At 37.0% G+C, this 19284-nt stretch overlaps 1 protein-coding gene across 2 annotated transcripts; it reads right to left on the bottom strand.

Moving 5' to 3' along the window:
* Positions 1-3754: 3754 nt before the first annotated feature.
* Positions 3755-18974, bottom strand: LOC113732069 (DNA replication ATP-dependent helicase/nuclease JHS1-like). Of its 2 annotated transcripts, XM_027257673.2 has the most exons (34): positions 18317-18974; positions 17485-17652; positions 17163-17396; positions 17014-17076; positions 16681-16872; positions 16558-16611; positions 16416-16477; positions 15579-15711; positions 15307-15417; positions 15098-15194; positions 14783-14865; positions 14230-14295; positions 13724-13873; positions 13550-13605; positions 13214-13271; positions 13025-13135; positions 12878-12934; positions 11336-11470; positions 11010-11246; positions 10135-10209; positions 9679-9797; positions 9509-9581; positions 9284-9388; positions 8951-9118; positions 8514-8583; positions 8278-8429; positions 7089-7166; positions 6912-7004; positions 6691-6828; positions 5366-5405; positions 5190-5263; positions 4969-5103; positions 4255-4374; positions 3755-4011 (listed from the first exon to the last, which is right to left on the bottom strand). In XM_027257673.2, the coding sequence occupies exons 1-34, from the start codon at positions 18863-18865 to the stop codon at positions 3850-3852; spliced, it is 4218 nt and encodes a 1405-aa protein (XP_027113474.2). In that variant the 5' UTR covers positions 18866-18974; the 3' UTR covers positions 3755-3849. The 2 variants fall into 2 exon arrangements, 1 of the variants encoding a protein (XP_027113474.2); XR_003458642.2 differs by lacking the exons at positions 3755-4011; positions 4255-4374; positions 4969-5103; positions 5190-5263; positions 5366-5405 and having other exon boundaries at positions 6693-6828; positions 6912-6997.
* Between the last annotated feature and the right edge of the window lie 310 nt (positions 18975-19284).

The following is a 19284-nucleotide window of genomic DNA, read 5'->3' as shown; positions in this document are numbered from 1 at the left end:
CATGTCCAAGGTTTCCCTTCATATCCGATGTCTACCAAATTATTCCTACTCACTAGTCCCCTGAAATCTGCAAAACTCCCTTCTGTTCTTTGTCTTCCCCCCCACTTCTCTCCATTTGCCAAGATGTCATTAAAATCTCCTGCTATGATCCATTTCTCTCCCCACTGATTCATCTTACTTTCTAATTCTCTCCACTGACTTCTTCTCCTCCTATCATCTGTACTAGCATATAATCCCACAAAAGTCCATTCACACCTTGCCTCCATGTCCATCATACGCGCTATGATATAGAAGTCAGCAAGCTCTACTTCTATTACTTTGATCCAATGTTTCCAAAACAGTGTCAATCCCCCAGCTCGTCCTGCTGAATCTACAATTGCACTTTCATCAAAATTCAGCTTCTGTTTTACCTTTTCCATAAACTGTTTTTGGTTTTTTGTTTCACATAGAAATAAAACTTCCGGAGAGTGGAGGTGTATTACCTCCTTAAGTTGGGGAACTGTCAAGGAGCTCCCTGCGCCTCGACAGTTCCACACCCCTATCCTCATTTACACTGTGGAGGCCCTTCAGGGATTGCCTCCGTCACCCTCAGTAATGTTTCCATTTGCACCTCTTTCTTTTGTAATTTTGTCCTCCCTTGCTCCATGGTATCTGAGTCCACAAGCATTTCATCTGGTTCATCCCTCAGCATAGACTTTCTTTTTTCCTTTACCCTTGGTTGCTCATTTTGTATCCTAATCTCTGTCAAAGGAACTCTCCTTCCCCTTATACCTCCTCTAGAAAATCTACCCTTTCGACCACTCTTCCCATTCTCCTTTTGATCCCCCTCCTGCCCAGTCTCCTTTTCTCTTTCTCCTACCCTACTCCCCTCCCCCTCCTCCTCTCTCGGCCAGATTTCCATCCCTTCCCCTCCCTCTCTTTCACTCACATCTATCCACATTGCCTGTATATTCTCAGTTTCCTTTTCACCCTCAATTTCCTGTTGTTTCATATTTTGCTTGAAAATCAGTTGTCCCTCATTTTCTTTTCCCTTTTCCCCCCCATTTTCCTTCTCCTTCAATTCCCCCTCCTGCACCATCTCCCTCTTTCCCTCCTGTTTTTCCTCTATATTCCTCTTTTCCCCCGTTCTATCTGTTTCTTTCTCCTGCCCATTAGTTTCCAGAGATTTTCCTCTTTCTTTCGTTTTCCTTTCTTCCCCACTCCCTCCAGCCCTCTCATTCATCACTACCAATCCTCTTGAATGGGACAGTGGTCCCCTATCTGGTATTTTTCCTCCCCCTGCATTTCTCATTGGAGAGGACATTATATCCATGATCCAACCTAGGCCTAATGTATGAAGGGGAGATTATTGAGTTTATCACATCGATTATGTAAGGGTGAGATTTTTGAGTTTATCCATAGCGATTGCGGCACGGTACTTGGTTATTATAAGTGTGAGGGGATCCAACCTAGGGGCTGATGTATGAGGAGGAGATCATTGAATTTATCTCTCATCGGTTATGTTGATGCTAATCCAACCTAGGGGCCAATGTGTTGATACTGATCCCACCTACAGGCCAATGTGTGAGGGGGAGATTGATGATGGTTCAACCTAAGATCCGATATATGAGGGGGAGATTGTTGAGTTTATCTCACATAAATTGTGAAAGGGGTAGGGTGTTTGGTTATAAATGCGAGGGAAAGCCTACCTAGGACCCAATGTGTGTAGGCTGCACTGTCAGTAAAGATTTGCTAGAAAAGAGTTTAGTGAAGTACTAGCAAATATATACATGGATTAACTTTTTATACACCGGTAGTATAGCGATTTCTTTGCACTTGCAGCTATGAATGTATACCGCATGTACATGATTTGAATTTCATATTTGAATTCATATAATGTTGCATTGATGTAAAGCTACTATAGTGTAAAAAGAAAAAATTTGTACATTGATAGTGTATAAAAAATTTCCATTACAGGATACCATATAGCCCGGATTGATAGAAGATTAGGAAGTCTACGTTGGTGAGGATGTTATTGATATAGCCACTTGGAATAAACTATGGTCTTTACTTATAGCAGCAAAAATACAATTGTTGCTGTGGCCTGTACTCGTTGCCCCTCTCCCCTCTGCCTATGGTGCCGCATGAAGGAAGAGGCTGCAACTCTCTAATTTTTGGAGTGTGAATCTTCTAAAAGGGCGTGGAGAGCTTATCCACTGGGGCTTTGATTTTGATGTCGGTATTCCGGTTCAATGTCATGTTGGTTGCGGCAATGGTTTTCTACGACTCCACAGGAGGGTGTCGTGATACCATCATATTATCTTATTTATTTGACAGATTTGGTTGCCAAGGAATCGTTTAAGTGGCATGGGAAATTGTTTAATCCGGAAGAGATACTTATGGAATATCTTGTTTAACGCTACCTTTTCAAGAGGGCATATTGACATTTAGGACCAAGAAGTATCTCATAAGCGTAAGCAGCATTCGACATTTGGCAACCTTCGTTTATGCATTAAAGGGTTAACCAACCACACTTCGCTCCTTTTGAACTTTGGAGGTGGTCACACCATATCATTCTTAACGTTAAGATGTACGTTTTATCTCTCATAAAAAGTAGTTGAAGTTAGAAATACAAGAGAAAAAAAAATGAAGGCAATGACATTATTGTCTTTTTATTATGAAAATTTTTCATAACTTGCTATTATTTCCCTTTTATTTGTAAAAAAAATGTTTATCTTCTCTACAGTATTTGATATACAAAAATATCAAATTGATAAAGGTTTTTAAAAAAAAAAAGCTTACATTCAATTTCTTATCCTTGAAAAATTTTTCTGTTGGACTAATATTCAATTTTGAATACACTTTATTCTTTTTATTAGATTTTAAAATCAAAAAATAAGGATAAACAATACAGTGATAATTATAAATGTCACTAGCAAAATTTTCCAAAATAAAAAAGGGTAATATTAAGCTTGTTATTTTAAAAAAAGTAGATTTTTATTATGTTTGCTTATATAATAAATTGTTAAAAATTATATTATTGTCACTTTTTGTTTGTCACAAAAGTGAAATATTTATGTCTTATTTTCAAACTCAAAGTAAGAAGATATAGATTAAATCGTACACCACTTTTTTTTTTGAGGTAAAAAAAGGACAGTAATAATAAACTACAAATACATTTAATAACTAAAAGACAAAAATGTTGTTAACTTGTTAAAGCTTATAACAATCGGTTTTTTCAATGGAATTAAGATTTTCAAGGTTAACTAGTCTTCAGGAGAGTGAAGTATAATTTTTTAATGTTGAGGGTAGTAAACCGTGACTGCCTCGAAGCTCTGGGGGACAAAGTATTATTAACCCTATTTCAAACCAAGAAGGTTTTCCAGTTCAAGCTTGCAGTGCTATTGATGGTTTCTTCTCAGATGGCGTCTCTAAGATTGTTTGGATTATTGAAGATACATCAGGATCAGGTATGCGAATGAACGAATCAGCAACCAATGAGGGAGGATTCACGCACTTTCGGTTTTGCATGCAGCAGCCAGCCATTGGAGGCTTTAAAGAAGTTGCCAACATCATCTGCGCGCAGCTTCTATCTGGACAGACTGATCCTCGGCAGCTGCTCCAGTTTCTGGAGGATACTTCCAAGGTTCCAGTGTGTAGTGTTAAGGCCATCCTATTCCTACTTTTTGTGTAGTGTTCATGCCGTTTTGGTAAAAGTTTTTTCCAGAAAGTTTTCTTTTGGACTCGCCCCATTTTATTAGTAAAAAAAAAAAAAAAAACTCAAAATAAGGACTTTTATTTTATTTACAATTTCCAAAAAGTACTCAATCTACAACATGATAAATTACATCAAAAACATCAAAATCACTCCTACCTCAATTGGGAGGAGCATCTCTTCAACTCTGGTTTCAGTTTAATGTCCCTCTTGGATATACTCATTATTCCCCCTTGTTCTTCTACTTTCTCTATGAGAAGCCTTAGCAGTGGAACTCTCGAAAGAGTTCTGCAGCATCCCACCATGATTAACTTCTTCTGTTCAAGAGGGAGGGGAAAAACACATGCAGCCTCTTCAGTGTACATGTTTGTTCAAGAGTGGTTATGCATCTTTTTATCAGTCAAAAAATAACGAAAGCTTCAAAAACATATGAATGTCTGCAGCGCAATGTCAAGATGGTAAGAAATGTAGTAGTAAAAGATATCAAACATTTTCAGCTACAACCACAAATAATTTATTGCTCAAACAAACACAATAAATAAGAACTACATGATGAGAACCTTGGCTCGTGTAATGGCTACATTAATCCGGTGCCAGTCACCAAGTAGTGAAGAGCAACAGGTCCTTGGGTTTTCACTGGATCTTACAAAAGAAACCAGTATGCAATCTTTGTCCCTACCCTGCAAGCCAAAAAGATGGGAAAACAAAATAACGCTTGGTTTCGACAATTCAACAACACAAGTCTCCGACAAAATTGTAAATTTCCATGTTAATAGAGAATTACACGCAGAAAAAAAAAATTTTAGCCACAAGAGTTCAAATTTCCACCAATGATAGGTCAACATTTCACAAAGGATCTATCTGAGAATTTAAAAATTAAAAAAAAAAAAAAACTATACTATTCGATTTTCTTAACCTAGAAGAAACTTTAGACTCCTTCCTAAACAAACAACAGTTTATTTGTACCAATTGAAGCTTCCACACGTGTCTTTCAACAAAAACTCTAATACTATAAAAATCCGGAACCAGTAGAAAGGATAACACCACAAGCTTGAAAAGAGCCCTACCAATTTGAGATTGTTGTGATCACAATTGCAAGGCAGGTGACACAAATAATCAAATCACCGATGGGCCAAATGCCCATCAACAGCTCCCAGACTAGCTCTTCTTAAGAGTTGTTAATCTTACCAGAGCATCACAGAAGGATAATAGGTGTGCCAATAGTTAATTTTTAAAGCCAAAACATTGTGTATAGACGTTGGCAAAAGTCGGACCTGGTATTTGTCGATCGTGTGTATCTCCACAGATGTGGAAACAGCTTGGCGAATAAGATTTGCCTGTGAGTTGTAGGGGGTAATAACGCCAATGCTTTCCCCTTCAATGCCTCTTTCTAGAAATCCATTTATGACCTACAAATAGAAATGGCCATGAGAACAGTAACTCTGTAAAACTTGATCCCAGAACGCAATAAGTAATCAGGTCCAAAATATCGCACCTCAGATACAATACAAGCTTCAACTGGATTGTTCACTGCTTTACTCTCATTTGACTCGTGTGCTTCTAAGAAATCTGAGTTGTTAAGACGGTAAACAACTCAAGTTGTATGGGAGACAAGTTCTTCTGATGAAAAGCATGGGATAAAGGTAAAAGGAAAACAGCACTTGAACAAACCTGTGTTAATAAAAATAACTGGTCTTTCTGGGTTCAACGCCTGGTGAAATTCAAGGAATTTAATCAACCAATAAAATTTAATTACTTTTGCAACAAGAATTAAGGGTTCACCTATGAAATCTTGTCACGGTTAATAGTAATATTGTCTCAAAGGAAAATGCTAGTACCCCCATTACAGCCATCACACCCCTCCCCAACCATCCTCCAGCAGGAGGGAAAAGAAAAAAGTGAATGAAAAAGAAAAGAAGAAACACCGAGACATTGACCAACTGTGATCAATCACAACAGCTACAAATTTGAAACAAATAATAACTGTCCATAAACTTGATAAAAAAATTCATAAGAACAAGCTTGAGTGTACAGGGATAAAAGAGGACCATAACGTTCCTAACGAAAAGCTTGAGTGTTTACGCTACTGAAAATGAAAAAACCAAAATAAAAATAATAAAAAGTAAAAACCATCTGCCTTTCAACATATACATGGATATGGCAAAATTGAAAGAATATCCAAGTCAGAAATGTTAGTATAACAAGCAAAATGAATTGAAAAGACCAGAAACTTTTGAGCAGCATAGGTTAACCTGTGATGTACAGAATATGATTCACATGGATGCTTGAGTAAATGATCTTAGAACATGTCAGCCAGTATCTTTCGCAGGCATAAGTTACTCTTTTTTCGCCCAGTGTTTTTCCTGGTCTAGAAATATCCAAAGGTTCCTCAGAACCTGCTTATAGGTATTAGTGATTCTGATTTCTGTACCTAACCAAAATCCAAATTTTTAGTGTGCATAAGACATCCTAGACCATAAACAGAAAGATGAGAAAAGCTTGACATATGACCACAAACTCCATGCAGATTGTATCTGAAGGGAGACACCAAATGACCAATTAGGGCTCCAGAGAGAAAACATTTACTCAGATCTGGTTCAAAGCTTTATATCATGGAAAAAGGATTCATTATACCCTATACAAGGCAGAATCATCCTCTTGTAGGTTACTGAGAAAAAGACAGGATGTGAGAGGCTAGCAAAGCAATATGTTCAAATTAAATGCTATCAAGGAAGCAGCAATTGCAGGCACTGAAAAGATGCATGACTGTTAAAATGCCACAACAAGAGTTTGTCTATAGGGAACAGTAACATGCCAACAGAAAGCACAAATAGAGTGTAATTTGAAAGATAACGAGAGGCATTTACTTCAAGTAGCTTGACACTTCAAGCAGCCTTTCAAGAAAAATCTATATAATTATCCGGTTTCAACTTTCATCCATCTAAATGTCAGCAACAGATCTATATACAACTTAACGTAGAGAAATTTGTATGTACCTCATTCAGCCATTCAGGGGTAGATGATGGGCATGGGTAAATGAGTTGGGCATTCGCAATTTCAGCAGAACCACACTGCAATCTGTTCCCATATATCAAAGCATTTGATAGTTCCATGATAGCAGCACACATACGGTACTGCATTTGCAATGTATAAGCATCAAGTGTTTTTAGCTAATGAGCCGATGCAGGAAAAATTACAACCCGAATTTAGAGATAACCTGGCTCTGCAAAGCTGAAATTGCCTGAGGATGTGCTTCTGAGAGCCTACAGAACAGGCTTATGGCCATTCCATTCTCTCTAGCCTCTGCACTCTAACATAAGAAAAACAAGTAAAGGAACGAGTAGATCATAGGGTACACCAGAAAAGTCAAGATTACTTCAGAAAAAAGAAACACCTGGACGAGTGGTGGCAATTGATAATGATCCCCAACAAGAACAAACTTCGAAGCAAACATCAAAGGTCCCAAGGACACCTGATTGACAATGTAGTCATTAAATGATTAGTTGTCCTAAACAAGCCCACCAACAACTCTCAACCTATAGATTTAAACAACATATTCCAGATTTAGTTTGCAGAATTAAGTTTCTGTGTCACTGGAGTACGGCCATTGCAATTAAGTGTTATCATGCTTATCTTGGAGAACTGTGCAAAACATTGTGCTTAACAATCCAAAGAAATGGAAGACACCGTAACCAGGAAAACACAAAGAAACTCCTGATGGTATTTTATTTCATAATTTGTACATAAATACAAACACACACATATGGGTACATTTTATATTACCAACAAAATATAATAAGTAAAAAATTAAAAGAAATTATGAGTCAGAGGCAGTAGGAACTAATTAAAACAGCTCCTAGAATTTATGCTTTTCTATTAGGTCCGCTCCTTTACCTTTGTACAAATCCAAAATTAAAAGATATGAAGATTGACAGTCATTCCTATACTTCTACAAATTCAGAAGCCACTGAGTCTGACTTCTGACTTAAGATTCCATAGTTGTGTCCTTAAAATTGGTGAAAATGTTAGATTTCCATCAGAAGGAAGATGAGCGCACCAAGCTAGGGAAAGATGCATGCTAAAGAACTAAGAAGACAGTAATGAATAAAAGATCATGCTCACTTCTTACGGATTATTCAAGTAGCATCACCTTCTCCCTTGATTTTCTTTTGGCTAACTGCTAACTCAGATGTCATATACATGCACTTCTACTCATTGCTATAAGTTGCTACTGATCGCATACAATGCCTATGGATTCTCTTTAAACCAAAACACTGCTTCTATTGCTCCCTTTCCATGAAGTGAAATACTTATCATTCAAATATGACAATTTTAGTCTAACAGCAAGAACTGAAGGCATCCCCGGCAACAGATGACCATCAACAGCCTCATATCAAGAAAATTCAAAGAAAACAGCCACTGCACCATTCCCATATGGAAATGACTTGCACTTTCATAACAAGGTTTCATTTTAACAACTAGGAGTCTCTCATTGCTGTTTTTTCAACAAAGAGCAGACAAATATTGAGTATTTCTTGGACTTCTTTTGTGGAGAAAGAACAAAGGTGAATCAACCTACATACCGGCAGTGTAGTTTGGCCAGCTTCATCCATGATACAATAGTCAAATCTCTTCTTGGTAAGCAAAGGGCTAGCTATCCCTAAACAAGTAACAGCAACTACTCTGGTCTGATCTAGTCTCAGCTTAATCTGTTCAATGCTGTTAATGTCCATTGCTGTAAGATAAAATTGCCACAACAAATTAGTACAACAAAGACATATCACAAAATAAAGCATGATCCAAACAGAGGAGATTCTACCAGAGATGCAGTTGCCTCGGACCTCCTCATGCACAGCTTCACATCTTCCAATTCGGATAAAGTCAACACCCTGCAGTAATTTAAACACCAGTTACAGACAAAAGCGCTAAAGAGAATGAGATAATGAAGCAAACACAATAAGTTATCAATCCTATTATTCAAAATACAACTTCAACACATAAAATTTTCTCCAAAATACCCTAAAAACCAATTTTCCTGCCTTTAAAGAAATACCAATGGGTCGCACCCTTGCTGATGAATTACAAAACTGGAAAATAGCATTCCTTTTTGATGTTGCACCAGAAAAAATAAATAAAAATAAAAACAACAAAATCTAATGGCATATCCTACACTTATAGAGCTGACAAAGATTCAGACCCCTTTTGTGAGCACTAAAAAAGAAATCAATTTAGAAGATGTATCGACACAGCTATGACCTGAGCTTTCAACATGATAAGTAAATTATCAACAGCCGAATTTGTGTAGGACGTGAGCAATATGGATGCGCCTCTCAACAGTAAAGCTTTTACAGCATGCACCATAGTAGACGTTTTTCCAGTCCCAGGCATTCCTAATATTAGTGCGTAGTCCTTTGTTGTAAGTATCTGAAATTGAAGTTAGAAAATTGTCAGTGTCAAAACTGTTATTCCAATTTGCTTCCCCACAGCCACTTGCTTGCTTTCACAGCATGCACCTAAGCAAATGCTGAATTTCATTATACTAGACCTAAAGACTGATTCAAATGCCACAGTAATATTTCTGATGCATACCTTGAGAATGGCTCTGCGTTGATCATCATTTAAGTTTTTCTCCGACCAGATATATGAGATGGCAGGGTCCTGACTAAGTAGACATCCACTGTCAAAAGCTGGTGCCTGCAACAAATGAGCAAGTAAAAATCCACAGATGATGGCAGCCTATGATTACTTATAGGCAAGTGGGGAAATGATAAGGAAACAATAAATACGATGACAGTGTGTTTACATAGCATTTACCTCTAGGTTGACAATCACCTTCCTCACTCTATCACTCTGTTCATTTGGCAAAAACAGTTGAACTAGGTTGAACCTTTACAGCCAATATGTAACAGTTCGTTATTTCCAAAACAACTAAAACTTTTACCCAGCAACAACCATAAGAAATGAGAGGTTGCTTACTTTACTACCTCATAATTGCAAATGATGCCATAGCTTCATCTTTGTCAATTCGCCAGGCCTGCTGACTAAGATCTGTTGCCACTGAAGTACTGCTTCCTGGAAGCCTTAAGCGCTTTGAGAAAGATACCTAGTGAAACAATGTGTTGAAACCTACTTTAAACATTAAGATAACCGGTAGTTTCAAAGGTTGTTTTAAGTGTTGCTGCTGAGAGATGCATTTTTTTTCTGCACCATGGATATCTATGTGGTTGCCCAAGTCACCTGAGTGAAAACTGTGATCTATACAAACAGCTACTCTGGGGATGATCAAGTCATTATGCTACACAGCAATATATCAATAACCTACTCTTAGTCTTAGATGTAAATAACACCTACTCTTGATCTTAATTCAACCACTTAAGATATGGTCATATAAGCTGGTCTCTAATTGATACTCTTTGTAACAGCTGAATTAAAGTACTTACAGAAACATGAGAACTACCGACTTCCATTACAACTCCATTAGCGACTGGCAGATGACCAGGGTCAGTGCTCAGTATCTGAAAAGTAGAAGGTAAACTCATTTGAAGATTTTGAGTTACCAGTTGGAAGACAAAAGGCAGTATAAAATAACTAGCTGATAAGTGTGAAGCAACATGCACGTGCTTTTAGTGGCAACATATGCAAGAAACTATTGGGCTGTGCATTTAGTAAGCAGGCATTAACAGGTGGACTCTATGCATAGTTCAAGGAAAATCTTACTTAATTAAATGAAATTAACCATGTCTTTTTAAATTAAAAGTGCAAGCAAATCTCTGAAGGGCAAAAATGATGCCAACTAGGATGGTTGACATTGAAAATTGTTAACTTCTTCACCGAAAGAAAAAGGACACTTTTCAAAGAAAGATAATGAAAGAGGAGAGGAAAGCATAAAAAAAATAACGTTTTTAATTCTAAAATACTTCTATTTCACTGTAAAGGATCAAATTCAGTAAAAAAATAAAGCACAACTTCAGAAAAACTTTTTGCAAAACTTCACACACTGGTAGAGTGACAAGAAAAGGTCCAACTAGACCAAATAAATTTATGTTATTGACCGTCTAATTATTGAGTTACACCTATTACTATTGGATACGGCATATTTAAAGCTAAGTATAAACTGAAATAGAACGAGTTGAATTGTTGCTTAATTGCTTTTTCTACTGACAAATATGATCAATAAAAGTACAAAAAAGGGACCTACACAGTAAGAAAGTCGCAACATTTGCATACTTAGCAAGACTGCCTCATAACATTAATGTTCATGGAAGTAAAAATATGCAAAAAAATAATAATAATAATAATACTTCAAAGTAGATACCACATAATCCCCACTCCTAAGTGTACTATCAAAGCTGCTTAATCCAGAAGGAGAGCTTTGCTGTTCAGTGCCAACCAATGGAAAACTTTGACGGACAAATCGATAAACAAATTGGTTGCCTTTGGAAAAGCCTTTCTGAGGCATTTTGTGGGAGGTATCAAGAACAAGGGAAGATAGGCGACCAGAAAGGAGATCATTCTTCAAAATATGTGAAATCCAGATTTCTTTCTTCCCAACCTGACACAGAAAGACATAACAGGCACACAGTGAGATTCACAGAAAGAATGCCACAATCTTAAGCCAAAGAATCATTTCAGATATAATACCTCCAATTCCTTAGCCTCTAAGTCAATCAATCGATTCCATTTCTGAAGAAAAAGGGAATCTCTAGTTGTTAAATGTTGTACAAGTGAATCAAACATATCACCCAATCCACTGCTCTCTGTGGTCCCTCCATATGCCTTCAACAGTCAAAACCAAAGTCAGAAGCATGAAAAGTTCTAACCAAAGATGGAGAAGGCACAACTTAAATGCCTGTCTGGAGATGGTGCCACTTGTAACAACCTAGGAAGCTGGAAAAATTAGGACTACACCATTAAATAGTGATTTGAACTCGCAGTTATCCACATATTTACAGAAAGATACCTCACATGAATGTAGTTTTAAAATGAAGAATCAGCTTTTATTCCTTAAAATATTAATGGCATTTTCAACAGATAACGCAGCAACAAAGGCAGAATCACCTACCATAAACAGCATCCTCATGGAACACTCCCCATAATTTGATGGTATTAAGAAAAAGAGCCTAGGAAATTTCCCCTCCTTATTTCAGGATGCAAAATGCGGTAGCTAAACCTATATTCATTATAGCTTTAGTAAATTATATTGTACTCCTCTGAGTTTTGTCATGGTTATTGCTCATAAGAAATGGAAACATACATAAAACTCATCTATGATGCTAAACTCAATCTTTTAAGAATAGATCAACTCACGTTGATCATGCAGTTTTGATGAATTACCACCTCATATTGTTCTATATACTTGACCTTAACTTAGAAAATGCAAAAAAGATAACAACGAATAAGCTGTTATCAACCATGCAGAAATGGGGAAAGCTACAAAGTTACTTCACAGGGAAGGAATTTGCAATGAATAACATCAAGTAGCAGAGTTGCAGCACAGAAAGGTAAGCAATTCAGAGTTCTGGAATACATATCTGCGAGTGATCAGTTAGTACATCATGCTTAAAAGGCAAACTTGATGTATAGCTTACCAATCATTGATAAACAAGACACCATCATCCTAACTCTACTCCTAAGATGATACCCATTTATTATTAGTATGTATTATTGAGATCCCAGCAAGAGAAATTTACCAGCACAAACAGGATTTCAGATTGTTTGAACAAAATATTACGAGCAAGATGATTACATATGGAAATTAGGACAGAAAGGAAACAAAAAAATTTTTAGAATTTTACATAGTTGAAAAATTAACAAAGGTGGGGTAAACCCAGTGGCAGCAAAACCGTAAGATTGTAGCAGAAAATACTATAGCAGAACTAGCTGCATTTGAAAAAAAAAAAAAGAATAACTATTCTCCATGTATTAAAACATCAATGAATAGATCCATTTTGGGGACACTGAGCCTCAAAACAGACACTGCTACAAAACAGGTCAAATTCCAAGAAAAGATTATGAACACTGATGAACTGTTTCCCGTTGACATTGAAAGAGGTTAGGGAAAGTGAAACTGTGTTAGCGTTTGCACCATCACATCAAGCTTCTCCATCTTTTGATTGCATTGGCATCATCTATTCAGAGAGTGATCTAGGAATCCAACCGGAATCCAGGGATATGACTTTTTACCTTATGGTAGATGGTACAGACATCAAGGTGGCGACAACCTCTGCACATGTTTATGCTCTACATCAAAATGTCAAAAACTAGTCAAAGCATGTAACAAAAGGCATAAAAGGCTTAGAAATCAAAACGGACAATCAAATGTACATGTACCTGTTGCATTGCCGGTAGTTCTTGAGTTGTTAATGCCTTTAGTAGATCATGTGCCAGGTCGTTTCGGCGTATTATTAGTCCGACCAAATCAGATCTTTGGACAGAAATTCCCTAGAGATAAACGTATCACAAATTAACACACAATGAAGGAAAAGCAAAGCAAGATGTTCTTCATGTGCTTAAAATTACCCGTGTCTGATCTATATGCAGGTAATACAGTAGACCTTGATTGATATCTTTCTGGTACCTGGAACGGGAAACAATAAAAGGCACAATTATTTTAACAATAACAACAAATTGGAAAGAAAGTTTGCAAAATCTACAAGAGCATTATTGAGGCTGCTTTTGGTCCCTTAAAAGAAATCAAATTGGCTTGCTATCGAAATTGTATTTTATGGAAATTTTTATAGATTACAGTTACATTCTCATGCCAGTTCCAAATCTATAAAGGAAACAAACACAGCCTGAGTGAATTCTAACTGGATAAAATGTAGAACTCCAAGAAGTACATGGACTTTAACAGACCTCTCGGACATTAGGAGAGTATATAACATAACTTGGGCATTATGCTCCATAGCTGTCTGCATGAAGACAAATCATTGTCACAACACTTGGATCAAGCATGTTTATGAATAAATTAGGCCTACCACCACAAGGCCCCTGCACTGTTCTACAGAAACTATCTTTACAAAAGCTTGCCTGCCCACTGGTTCCTTTCCCAGTTTTGAGCTCCAAAGGCATAATCTTCTCAATATGTCCATTGCTGTCTATAATTACCCGCATGGAAGCATCAATCATTCCTTTCAAACCATATCTGGGTGCCCATGCCATCTCCTCAATGTCAACAACCTAGGTTTTTGAAGAGGACATCTCATTAAAAAAAAAAACCAATTTTTCATATATAGAAGAAGATCATGAAATTTTTGTGAACAATTAGCATTGAAAGAATGCATTTGAATAACAATCCGAGAAATTTTAGTATTGAATCTCAAGTAGATATAGATATAACAGTATAACAAACTTCACATAATTCAAGCACATATAGCATTTTCCACGTCAGAAAATTCAATATTTTGCTCACCCAAGTTAAGCATATCAACTAGTAAGAGCTTCACATCTTCCAGACGACAATGGAGATGGATATTTTGTAATATAATCTTACCAAATTCATACTTTACTGAAAGAAGATCAAGTGGGATGCTCACCTCAGATACTTTAATGTTCTGAAGTCCACCATGACATCCAAAGTCAACTGCTTGGTTCCTGGAACCCTACACTAATTGTAAAACAATTTAGCTCAAAAATATAGAGTACGACATGAATAGAACATGACAACTTGCATACAAATGGAAGAATGTACAAGTTAAAATACCTCAAATATGTCAAAGTGCAGTCCATTGAATGAAGAAATTCAAGAAAAGCAGTACGCATGCAGATAGCCAAGATCCAGAGCTTCAGCTTATATGACAGGGTGAATGGCATGGCAGTCTTTTATTGATGACAAGATTGGAATTGGTGATATTGTTCAGTTTTAATTAATTAGACTTCGCATAAAACACTATTCAGCCACAAATTGCTAAACTATACAAATCTTTTCATGTGTCAGTAAGCTACAAAAGCTGCAACCCAGGCATAATGGTTTTGACCTAGGCCAAGCTCACACTAAGAGTATAAAACATTACAGCATGTTCCAGACCCATCCCTACCCACAAAGACATTATATTGGGAGAGAGGTCATCAAAATTGTTATTCATTTACCTGCGAATCTCTGAACATGGAGATCCAGTTCAATATTTTTGGGATCGCTTCAACCAAGGTCATGCGAGTGTCCTTTTCATTTACTGCAATCAAGCGAAGAATGATAGTTCTCAAAGATGTCATAATGAAGACTGAAAGTATCCTTTTGTTGCTATTTGTGAATACCGTATAGAAATATATGCTAAGAAATTATAGTAACTGAAGTAATTAACTAATGCAACACCATACATCATCATGTATCTGTAGAAATAAAAGACATAGTGAACTTATGAGCTGATGAAAATTACATATCGATATAACAATAAAAATTTCTACCTCCACATGCATAAAGGGTGTCAAGATTCTTCTGAAGTACAATAGTTGTATATTGCTCTAAGAACTCTCTTGAGAGGGACTCACTGATCAGCCCAGCCTGAGGAAAGGAAACATATAAAATTTGCTATACAGAAACAACTGAAAGTGTTTTCCTATAAAAAGGAACATCGTATTTTCCTGATTAAACAGAAGATGAAACAAATTTCCACCTGAAATATCTGATGCAGCAACGTACCAACCAGTGCTGCAGTTGCATATCCATTAGATTTTAGCCTTTCATCCAGGACTGTGCGCCTTGAACAAGAAAAACTGGCAGCTACCTAGTAGTATAGATTGAATAACAACAGTTAGGGAAAAAGATGCGCTGAATTTGATATGGGAAGTTTTCAGATATGGGAGACAAGCGTATGTCATCTAAGATAGAAGCGATATAATTTGAAAAGCACAATTTAGACAAGTCTAAACGGATTCTTCATAATACCCGAGTTCCAGACACCAAAATATCAGGATGAACAATTAAAAAATTCTTCTCATGATTGACATCACACTTTCCCTCGTAATCAAATTCACCAATGATGTGAACGGTATCTCCAGGTGCAACAACACTATAAAACCTGAAAAAAAAAGAATAGATATAACAACTAAATAACACAAAGATTTCACTCACAGTTATTCACCATTTGGAATCCAATACCAAAGGAACAAATAGGGGTTGGTTCAGAATATTTGATGAACAAGACCACTGGATGAGAAATACAAGTAACAGAATTGATTTTATATGGAAACTACATTAATGTGATCAGCAATTCTAATTGAAAATCAAAAAGCGCATCCGATTTTCATCCAGATTGAAAAAAATGGAGTTGAACTTCTTATATTAACAGTAAAGTTCACCTTGCAACTATTGAAGATTAAGAATGTATGTTGCTAGAGATACGAAAAATATGGTGCTACTCAGGAGAATACTCCTCATGTAGCAGTTTGTTCATTTTACTTCCTATTGGCCAGTCAAAAAATTTCATGGACACCTGTACCAGTCATGAATGGGATAAATGATTATAAGTATGAAAGCCTAAACTTATTAAGACTAGCCAATAGTCTACCAGAACTTGTTACTATCTCATAAAGGCTAAGACTCTAATAGCAAAGGCACTTTGCCTGATCAAGACATATGTAAGCTCAAGAGTTTCCAACTCCATCTTTTGAGATGGTGCAGGATAAGTCATAATGTGCTGAAAATTAAGACATTTTACAGAAAAGACTATGTATAAGACAGTAGATTAAGTGAATGCAAAGAGAAGGTTCTAGATTTGCTTACCATTCATCCCATAAATGCACTGCCTTCTCTTCTCCATTTTGCTCATTCAGTACCCGCATAATCTAGAAGCCAGAGTTTAAGCTTTTAAAATGACCATTTTTATCAAACCTTCTAATTTTCTATATTTAAGTAAATTGTGAACCTTAAAAGAATTCCGTGAACCAGAAGAATCAATATTTCCATGCTTCTCAGAAACCTGCAGCGATGGGGGAAATGTCAATAAACCATCACGTGTCTAGCTGAATAGAAGAATATTGTTCTGTACCTCCAATACGAGAAAATAATTGTTTGAAGGTTCCTTCTCGACTAGTTCTTTTGAGTTTATTAACTGTTGCTCTACAATGAAATCCGGCTCATTGATGGATCTACCTATATCAAACCACGCTTGTGTTTTATCACATACTGATTCTTCAACAGAAATTACGTCCTCTACTTCATCCAATAGTTCAATCAGTGCCTGAAACCATAAATAAAAGAGACTGGCACGATGAGCAACTCAACTCATGTAATTCTCCATAGCAGTATTTGAAACTTATGGATGAACATTTAGGAACAAGATGATAGCTTTGTTGAATCAAATGCAAGGTAGTCTTACAACCTTTTTATGTGGCCTTGAATTGTGCTGATCAGGTTCTCCATGAATAATGACTCCATCATGAGGCTGCATTTAATTTATGGCATAAATCATTAGATAAATAAATTTTCTAGAGTTAGTCAACTTAATCTTGGAAAATGAAGAATCATCACCTTATCATGGCAATAGGACAGGGATGGCGGAGTCTTAAAGGGACTTTGACTACAAACTTCTTCAGAATTATTCTCACTATTTCTGATTGCAAGATTTTCAACCTTACACACAATGTGTCTTCCTGTATGCTTTCTCAAACTAACCCTATCTGAGCACGTCAAAGAATTTTCAGCAGCCTTGACAGGTGGAGACGAAAGCCACTTTTCAAGCTTTCCTGCTGCACTGGGAGAAGTCTGTATATAACAATACCAACATTGAGGTTCAGCCTTCAGTGCCTTGGGAAAAAAGAACATTAAGAGAAAAGGAAAATATTTGTGAAACCTTTGTCATGGAACTTTGCTGAAAATTTAAACAGTTAAACCGTGTAGAATCCTTCAAAACCTTGACCACTTCAGGAAAATTCTTTGACATGGAATGAAGTCGCTCATTTATTGGAGAAATTTTCCATGTGACCTCATCACCTCCATCATCCTGACTTTGCTTTATCAGCTACCACAATGACATTCACATGTTAGACAATATATTTAAAAACCTCACAAAAGTACTTTTCTTCCTCTGAAGAAGGATTCAGTTTAGGTTCTCATGGCATCAGCAACACTTCAAGCAAATAATCCCACCCTCCAACTTGAGAGGCAGCTCTTTCAATTATCTTAATTCGAGAACCAAAAGTTTTTTTTTTTACTATAAGGTATATCTGCAGTAATAGTTGAACTTAAATGCAGCTTAAATATTTTAACCCAAAAATGAAAGGAAAGCAAAAGAACTTCAGCTCTATGACTGCAATATTAAAGCTGACAATTAATTTCAGCTCTTCATCCTAGAACTCATTATTAGGGTTGGGAAGTTTTCTTCCATAAAAACGCTTCTTTTGTATGTATTTTCTCTTCTTAATTTTTTTGTACATTGTTTAAATTTTCCCTTTTACAAACAATAATACATGATATTTGCTAGCACGGAGCATCGAAATCGCAAAAAGTTGCTCATTACTTTTTTTTTAAAAAAATTCTAGGAGGGGAGGGGGGTGGGATTTAAGAAGCTGGGAGAGGGAAGGGGGCGATTAACTATGGTACAATATTTGATTAAGCACTATAGCTTAAGTCCAAAATCAGACACCTCCAAAAAAAAAAAAAACAAAGCTTGAGAAAACAATTACCATTCCTGGCGAAAACTTGAACCGCTTGGGAGGCTTTCCCTTGTAAACCTCAGGTGAAACCTCCCGAACCTCATCTGGATTCTCCTCGATTTCTATTACAACCGGCATTTTATTCTCTGTAGGCGTAATCTGAGACGGATTATTCAGCTCATTCCCTTCCTTATTTGTCTCTTTTTCCAATTTCTCAACTCCGCCAACTTCCTTATTCACACCAATTCTCAAGTTTTCACAGCTCAATCCCTCATTTTTAGAATCGGACTCATTTCCAGACTTCTCAGGCACAGAAGCCGAATCATTACTAGCGTTCGGAGGAACTGGAGGATCACCATCCATAAATTTGGGGACTGTAGAGATCGTAGAACTATTGGAATTAGCAATCGAGGGATTGATGGGCTTTTTAGGGTTTTGAGATTGGTTTTGGGAGTGGCGCTCAAAGAAGTGTTGGATTCCAAATTTAGAGGGCTGAGATTGCTTCTGCTGGTGAAGATGATTGTTCTGATTAGTTGCCGATTTCTTAGAAGCTGTTGTAGCTTTCTTCCGAGGAGCCATTGTTCCCAATCTCTCTTCTCCGGCGGAGTAGTAGTAGTAGTAGTGCAGTGGTAGCGGAAGCGGGAGAGAGTGTGCTACTCCTTCCTCAGGTTTTCAGTTTCACTCACTTTTCCCGCCAAAAGCCGGAGATGGACGGTGCTTTAGCAATTTTTTGGTTGCTATATGGAGGGAGAGAACGTCAACCGTTGGATCACAATGGACGGTAGAGATGCAGGGTAGAGAATTGGGCCCAGAGGACAGGCTAATCCTCCGCTGTCCGTATACTATCATACAAGCTAATCCTCCGCTGTCCGTATACCATCATACAAGTGGTTGGGGCTCTGATTTGCTAAAGGGCTCATTAGAGTCCAAAAGTCAAAGAGCTTGAAGGAATGGTTCTCCAACTTAAAAAGGGAAAAAAAAAAAGACATTTGTTGGGA

This window comes from Coffea arabica, chromosome 2e, assembly GCF_036785885.1.
Source record: "Coffea arabica cultivar ET-39 chromosome 2e, Coffea Arabica ET-39 HiFi, whole genome shotgun sequence".
Taxonomy (NCBI): Eukaryota; Viridiplantae; Streptophyta; class Magnoliopsida; order Gentianales; family Rubiaceae; genus Coffea; species Coffea arabica.
The sequence above is the reverse complement of the archived record's forward strand: the minus strand, read 5'-3'. Positions and strand labels throughout refer to the sequence as shown.

Bases quoted from the DNA above. Each gene is read 5' to 3' on its own strand.
- LOC113732069 (XM_027257673.2), bottom strand. From the start codon at position 18,865: ATGGCTCCTCGGAAGAAAGCTACAACAGCTTCTAAGAAATCGGCAACT. The intron at 13,606-13,723 runs GCAAGCTTTTGT...GTCTTCATGCAG, and splicing joins GGAAAGGAACCAGTGGGCAG to ACAGCTATGGAGCATAATGC. The intron at 13,136-13,213 runs GTAATTTTAAGC...GTTTATCTCTAG, and splicing joins TGCATATAGATCAGACACGG to GGAATTTCTGTCCAAAGATC.